At 49.6% G+C, this 8,030-nt stretch overlaps 1 protein-coding gene across 1 annotated transcript in view; it reads left to right on the forward strand.

The window, feature by feature from the left end:
- The first annotated feature begins 5,068 nt into the window (after positions 1 to 5,068).
- TXLNA (taxilin alpha) overlaps positions 5,069 to 8,030 on the forward strand; it is a 20,738-nt gene continuing 17,776 nt past the window's right edge. The window contains exons 1-3 of the mRNA XM_037738210.1: positions 5,069 to 5,195; positions 5,734 to 5,934; positions 7,116 to 7,442. Of these exons, the coding sequence (XP_037594138.1) occupies positions 5,766 to 5,934; positions 7,116 to 7,442 (496 nt within the window). The 5' untranslated portion in view covers positions 5,069 to 5,195; positions 5,734 to 5,765. The remainder of the gene's footprint in view (positions 5,196 to 5,733; positions 5,935 to 7,115; positions 7,443 to 8,030) is intronic.

Raw genomic sequence — 8,030 nt, forward strand, 5'->3', positions numbered from 1 at the left:
AAAAAAAAAAAAAAAAAAAAAGAGTCTACGTCTTTGGCTGGGTGCGGTGGCTCACACCTGTAACCCTAGCACTTTGGGAAGCTCAGGTGGGTGGATCACTTGAGGTCAGGAGTTCAAAACCAGCCTGGCCAACACAATGACACCCTGTCTCTACTAAAAACACAAAAAAACTAGCTGGGTGTGGTGGTGGGCACCTGTAATCCCAGCTACATGGGAGGCTGAGGCAGGAGAATCCCTTGAACCCGGGAGGCAGAGGTTCCAGTGAGCCAAGATTGTGTCACTGCACTCCAGCCTGGGCAACAAGGCAAGACTCTGTCTCAAAAACAAAAATAAAGAGTCCACATCTTCACGAACCCTGAGACTCTGGAGTTGGGTATTGGCTTTTTAAGCCAACTTTTGTGGTAACTGTCTTTGATTGACTTACTAAAGAAGGAAATACATCCCAACCACTCAAGAGACTGGATATCCCTCAAGAATGACTTGGGTTACCAGCTATGCACCCTTGGAAGATGAATCAAGCCCTTCTCACTGGTTTTTCTTTGCAAATTCATTTGCTTTTATTTTTCTAATAACTATCAACTCTATTTTCCATGTTCTCAGGGCCCCTGGGTAGACAGACACAGCTTGATTTCAGAGCAGATATAGGCCAAGAAACTATGGCATTGAGTGTGCTGAGTCCAGACAAATGATATTTATATACACATCCAAATTTGAAGAGAAAATGTATTTCTTTAGGTTTCAAACACTGTAATAGTTATAAAACAAAAATAAAAACCTGTTGCAAAGTTCTAAATTGTATTCTTTGGCTTGGAGTGACCCTCGACTGAATTTTGGGGAAGAGAATGAGGAGGTGTTTAAACTTGTAGATTAACAGTGGAAATAAGAGTTACACCAACCTGCAGCTGGTGTAGTTTTTTTCTTCGGCTTTATTGAAATATAATTGACATAAATTGTACATATTTAAAGTAGATACACTTTGATAAATTGAAACATATACACGCCCATAAAACAACTGCAAGACAGTGAATATATCCATCACCTTCATAAGTCATAAGCTTCCTGCTTGAGGATCACTCCTTTCTGCCCCACGTCCAGCAATGACTGATCTGTGGCTGACACTGTAGTTTAGTTTGCATTATCTAGAGTTTCTCTGAATGATTTTGACTTAGTTTCATCAGCACCACTCTATAGCCTTTTGAACCCTTTTTGAGACAGTTTTTTGCTCATGGCATTCAGGCTGGAGTGCAGCCATGCCATCTTGGCTCACTGCAACCTCTGCCTCCTAGGTTCAAGCGATTCTCCTGCCCCAGCCTCCCGAGTAGCTGGGATTACAGGCACCTGCCACCATGCCAGGCTAATTTTTGTATTTTTTGTAGAAATGGGATTTCACCACGTTGGCCAGGCTGGTCTTGAACTCCTAACCTCAGGTGATCTGCCCGCCTCAGCCTCCCAAAGTGCTGGGATTACAGGCTTGAGCCACCGCGCCCAGCCTGAACCTCTTAAGATCAAGTAGTTCACAGACTCCTCCCTTCAGTTTAGATCAATTCTTAAAGCAGAGATTACAGACAAACAGCCAAAAAGTTGATGGAAGCCACAAGAAGGTTTTGCTTGGCAGAGTATGTTTAAGTTTGAATTAGTTGCCAACATTAAAATCAAGAAATGTCTGTCTTGAAAATGACTGTCCTTTCAATACACCTCAATTTTAAAAGGCCAAACACCATGCCTCATGCCTGTAATCCCAACCCTATGGGAGGTCAAGACAGGAAGACTGCTTGAGGCCAGGAGTTCAAGACTAGCCTGTGAGGCATAGTGAGACCTGTCTCTACAAAAAAATTTAAAAGTTAACTGGCTGTAGTGGCGTATATCGGTAGTCCTAGCTATTTGGGAGACTCGGGGCAGGAGGATCACTTGAGTCCAAGTAGTTGAGTGTGCAGTGAGCTAAGATCATCACTGCACTCCAGCCCCAGCAGCTGAGTAAGACCTGTCTAAAAAAGAAAAAAATACTATCTGGCCTTACCCGGCCTGAGTTTCTGCTTGGTAACAATGTGCAAGAGCTGCTGTATTTTACTGCAATCACCACCTCTCTCTGAGTCTGGCAAGTGCTAATATTGTTTCTGTACATTATTTACAGCAAAGGAGAAAATAACTTCTTTTTTTTTTTTTTGAGATGGAGTCTCACTTTGTCGCCCAGGCTGGAGTACAGTGGTGCAATCTCAGCTCACTGCAGCCTCCGCCTCCCGGGTTCCAGCAATTCTCCTGCCTCAGCCTCCCGTAGCTGGGAATACAGGTGCATACCACCACACCTGGCTAATTTTTGTATTTTCAGTAGAGTTGGGGTTTCACCATGTTGGCCAGGCTGGTCTTGGACTCCTGACCTCAGGTTATCAGGCTCCCAAAGTGGCTGGGATTACAATCCTGAACCACTGAATCCGGCCAAAAGCGACTTCTTTTTTTTTTTTTTTTTTTTTTTTTGTTAGGGGTTTCGCTGTTGTTACCCAGGCTGGAGTGCAATGGCGCGATCTCGGCTCACTGCAACCTCCGCCTCCTGGGTTCAGGCAATTCTCCTGCCTCAGCCTCCTGAGTAGCTGGGATTACAGGCACGCGCCACCATGCCCAGCTAATTTTTTGTATTTTTAGTAGAGACGGGGTTTCACCATGTTGACCAGGATGGTCTCGATCTCTTGACCTCGTCATCCACCCGCCTCGGCCTCCCAAAGTGCTGGGATTACAGGCTTGAGCCACCGCGCCCGGCCTCAAAAGCGACTTCTTAACTCATGTTTCTGTCAAATATTCTTGCCTGTTCTCATTACCCAGCTGCCCCCTCTAGGCCATTGTTTAGCCTTCTGCTACACCCTCTACCCCTCACCCCATGCATACATTTTTCTTATGTTCTTCATCTCACCTAGAACACCCCTTTTATTATTTTTTGAGACAGAGCTTTGCTCTTGTTGCCCAGGCTGGAGTGCAGTGGCATGGTCTTGGCTCACTGCAACCTCAGCCTCCCGGGTTCAAGCAATTCTCCTGCCTCACCCTCTGGAGCAGCTGGGATTACAGGCATGTGCCACCACGCCTGGCTAATTTTGTATTTTTAGTAGAGACAGGGTTTCTCCATGTTGGTTGGGCTGGTCTCCAACTCCCGACCTCAGGTGATCCGCCTGCCTCAGCCTCCCAAAGTGCTGGGATTACAGATGCGAGCCACTGCACCTGGCCTAGAACACCCTTTTTATATGGAAACCTATCAAGGCCTGATTTATATGGCGCTTCCTCAAGAAATTTCCAGAATGCTTTTCTAGAAATAATCAGGGCCTTGGTTTCAGGACACCTGGATTCCAAACCTTTTTGAGCCTCAGTTCCATCATTATACTAAAGTTGAGTATCCCTTATCCAATATGCGTCGGACCAGAAGTATTTCGAATTTGGGATTTTTTCAGATTTTACTGGTTGGGCGTCCCTAATCTGAAAATCCGAAATCCAAAATGCACTGCTCTTAAGTCTGTCACTGAGCCTTGGGAAATATTTAACATCCTAACAGCCCTAAACCAATGCTCAATTAGTACAACAATTTACAATCTTCTCTACCCACAGCCTGATGCCAGGCTCTGGGACTAGAATATTTTGCCAACAGTTCTTGCAAAATTCACTGACATGTAAGCAAATAGTAATTTCAACACCTCACTGCTAATGCTGTAACAGAACTCTGCAGACCTAGGGAGCAAATACAGATTGCAGAGCACTGGGAAGGCTCTGCAGTGACCTTTGAACCGGGCCTCAAAAGATTTTGAGTTTGACAAAAGCCAAACCTCTTAGGCTTCAAATTCCAGGCACAAGGATTGTTGGGTTTGATTTCATTATTCAGAGGCAACGGGGATACAGAATTTCTGATCTCACGTGTAGAGAATTGTGGTTTTTTTCTACTTTAACCCCAGTGAGACTTTGTAGAGTGGGGCAGTCAGAGAAAAGGCTCTAGAATATGCCTGAAGCCTTAACTCAGCACCTTCCTGAGGAACTGACTGCCAAAATGATAATGGAGAGGGGAAAATATGACTTACGTTCACAAGTTACCTTGACTGCCTCAGGAAAACCTGCTGTGATAGTGTTTCTTCTGGGTAAAAGACAGGGTAAGCCGGGCCGCGGTGGCTCACGCCTATAATCAATCCAAGCACTTTGGGAGGCTGAGGCGGGTGGATCACGAGGTCAAGAAATTGAGACCATCCTGGTCAACATGGTGAAACCCCCTCTCTACCAAAAATGCAAAAATTAGCTGGGCATGGTGGGGCGCGCCTGTAGTCCCAGCTACTCGGGAGGCTGAGACAGAATTGCTTGAACCCAGGAGGCGGAGGTTGCGGTGAACCGAGATCGCGCCATTGCACTCCAGCCTGGGTAACGAGCGAAACTCCATCTCAAAAAAAAAAAGGCAAGCCGAGAAGTTACCTGGGTGCTTGTGTCAGACTTAACAATTTTGAATCCGTTTTAACCACTCGCTATCGATGGGACCTTGGAGAAGTTACCTAGCCTTTCTCTTACTGTCCTTTTCCGTAAAATGGGAATAACAGTATTTATTTCAATGAGTGGTTATGAGAATGAAGCTATTGGATATCGGAAAGCACGCAGTATGCGCTCAAGGAAACTGCTATTGTTATTAAACACCTCCTTTGGAAGAAGGACATTGAGGCCCAGGGAGAGAAAAGAACGTCCAGCCACACTGCAAATCCGTGATGAAGCTGGGACTGGAGTAGGGGTCTCCTGGGCATCACCCCAGGACTCTATCCCTCTTCCCCAGTCCTCGGAATTCCTGGATGGAGTCACATTTGTTCAAGGCCAGGGAGGAAGGCTTGACGGAGGCCTGCAGGAAACAATAGCCAGGCGCAAGGCTTTAGGAGTTGAAGCATAGCTTCTGCGAGATAGAAACCAGGTTGACCTGCGCATTTTTTTGGACTCCCAGGACTACAAACCGTCTGCACCTTGGGAGCTGCTGCCAGCCCCAGCGCACGGAGGGACGCGTAGTCCTTTCGCTGCCCCGCCCTCACGACGCGCCCGCCTCCACTGCCGCCCTCGCTTCGTCCTTCCCAGCAAGCTCCGCGCCGGCGCCGGCTATTGATTGGCTGCGGTGGGAGCAGGCTGCTCGCCGGCAGTGGTTACTCGGGGTTTCCGGTGCGAGGCCAGAGCTGGGGAAGTCGTCGGACGTTGGCTGTGAGGTGCGTGCCGCGGCGAGCGGTGGGAGAGAATCGGAGGGTGTGCGGACCGGGATGTTCTCGGCCTGTGGGAAAATCACGGCGACTCCGCGCGTGGGCAGGGGGGCTGTCTAGGGCGTGTGCGCATGCGCGGGCGTCCCTCGCGGCTGGAGGGCGCGCCGGGCGTGGGTGGCTGCGCGCTCGGGGGGCGCACGTGGGGCCTGAGGGGCGGGGGCGGTGCCGGGACTCCGGCGTTCCGCCACGTCAGTCTCCGGTCCCGAGCCAATCCCGCGCTCGGCCTGCCGTGAGGGGGTTGGTTGTGCTGGGAAGTGGCTCCGAGGAGAAAAAGAGGCCTCTTCATCCGCTGCGGGAGCTGCGCCCCGAAAGCCTGCCCCGGCACGCCGGGCTCCCCTGACCCGCCAAGACTGGAGAGCCGTTGGCGCCCTCCGCCGAGGCCGGCCGGTCCGTTTAAGCAGCTTTGGGCGCCTGCTGTGGGGATTTCTGATCCAGACTGCGAAGAATTTCCAAGTCTGGAAAACTGCAACTCTGTTTGTTTCCAAAGGATCTCCTTCTGACCCAGCATCGCTCATCACAATGAAGAACCAAGACAAAAAGAACGGGGCTTCCAAACAATCCAACCCAAAAAGCAGCCCGGGACAACCGGAAACGGGACCCGAGGGAACCCAGGAGCGGCCCAGCCAGGCGGCTCCTGCGGCAGAAGCTGAAGGTCCCGGCAGCGGCCAGGCTCCTCGGAAGCCGGAGGGTGTGTGCCAGCTCTGCATTGCCGGCGGGCAGGGGGAGGAGCTGTGGGCCTGGCCTCACTTCTGGACTTAGAGGCCGAGGCCAGGTTGTCCAGAAGGAGGAGATGTAGGATGAGAGGGCAGTGCTGGGGCCGCGGTCCCTCCTGTGTCCTGGCGAGCCGGCGAGCCGTCCCCTCTAAGCACAGGAAGAGTTCTCTTCTCTGGAGAGGAGCTCTGACAGGATTAAGTCAGGTGGCAGCCAAATGAGGCACCCAGTCAGGAAATCCAGGTCCTGTTAGAAACACCTCAGCCGCCAACAGCTAACTGCCCTTCCTGTTTTGAGGCATTTCTAGAACAATCTGAATGGCAAGAAATGGTTGGTGAGGGGGGAAGGAGATGGACTAGAAGTTGCTTCATGCCAGCCCTGTGTGCTGATGCTTTACATACTTTTATGTTCGTAACCAACATGTTCGGGTGATAGAAATAGTTGTGTCATTTTACAAGTAAATAGACTTAAAGAAGTTAAGCATCCATCACCTGAGTTTGGCAAGAAAAAGAAAGTTGCCGGGCGCTGTGGCTCACGCCTGTAATCCTAGCACTTTGGGCGGCTGAGACAGGCGGATCACCTGAGGTCAGGAGCTCAAGACCAGCCTGACCAATATGGTGAAACCCCGTCTTAAAAAAAAAAAAAAGTTAAGCAACGATGACTGTAGTTTCTTTTAAAAGATGTTTCGAGGCTGGACGTGGTGGCTCACGCCTGTAATCCCAGCACTTTGAGAGGCCAAGGCAGGCGAATCACCTGAGGTCAGGAGTTCGAGACCAGCCTGACCAACATGGAGAAACCCTGTCTCTACTAAAAATACAAAAATTAGCTAGATGTGGTGGTGCATGCCTGTAATCTCAGCTTCTCGGGAGGCTGAGGCAGGAGAATTGTTTGAACCTGGTAGGCAGAGGTTTCAGTGAGCTGAGATTGTGCCACTACACTCCAGCTTGGGTGACAGAGCGAGACTCCATCTGAAAAAAAAAAGTTTCAAATCTATATTCTGACAGGAACTAGATTTGCTGAATGATGCTCCATTCTTGCTTCTCAGTTTCCATGAAAAAAGAAAAGTTAGGCAACATTTAACTCAAACTGATGAGTTTGGGTGTGAAAAATCCCAACCAGTGGTATAATCGTCGTCTTTCTCATCCTCTTCTGCTTTAGGGGCACAAGCCAAAATGGCTCAGTCTGGGGCCCTCTGTGATGTCTCTGAGGAGCTGAGCCGCCAATTGGAAGACATACTGAGCACGTACTGTGTGGACAATAACCAGGGGAGCCCAGGCGAGGATGGGGCACAGGGTGAGCCGGAAGATGCAGAGAAGTCCCGGACCTATGTGGCAAGGAATGGGGAGCCTGAGCCATCTCCAGTAGTCAATGGAGAGAAGGTACCCTCCAAGGGGGAGCCAGGCACAGAAGAGATCCGGCCAAGTGATGATGTGGGAGACCGAGACCACCGAAGGCCACAGGAGAAGAAAAAAGCCAAGGGTTTGGGTGAGCAGAGAGTGGCTCTTTGTGCAGCTGGTGAGGGGAGGGAATTTGGACTTGATGTTCTCTGGGCCAGTCTGTTCTGCCAGGATTCAGAGGAAATGGTACTTCTCAGAGCAGCAAGTCACCCTAGTCTAATCAAAGCCAGGGATGTGGGAGTCACGCATAGAAAGATGCAGGGGTTCCCAGCACAAGGCCTTCTGGCTTTTGGAGCAGCAAGGGGTTGACGTGAGACCTGCTCTGTCTTTGAGACAATGGAGAGCAGGAGGTCCGGGTAGCTTCCTGTGCCAGCCAGTACTACCTGCCTTGTGACCTTGGGTGTGCCCCTTCTCCTGTCTGGGTCCTAGTTTCTATTTCTGTGTAAACTGTAAAGTAAGAAAATCAGACTAGCCTAGAATTGGAAACCCAAATGTCTGCATAAGCTGGGCTGCCTATGGGGCTCCATGAATATAGAGCCTACTTTAGCCAAAGGCTTTACTGCTATTTAGTTAGTTGCTCTTAACTAGCCAACTGAGAACAGGCAAAACTACAGGCTGGGTGCAGCCAGCCTTTGTTTTGTTTTTTTTTTTTTTTTTTTTTTTTTTTTTTTTTTTT

This window comes from Cebus imitator, unplaced genomic scaffold, assembly GCF_001604975.1.
Source record: "Cebus imitator isolate Cc_AM_T3 unplaced genomic scaffold, Cebus_imitator-1.0 Scaffold51, whole genome shotgun sequence".
Taxonomy (NCBI): Eukaryota; Metazoa; Chordata; class Mammalia; order Primates; family Cebidae; genus Cebus; species Cebus imitator.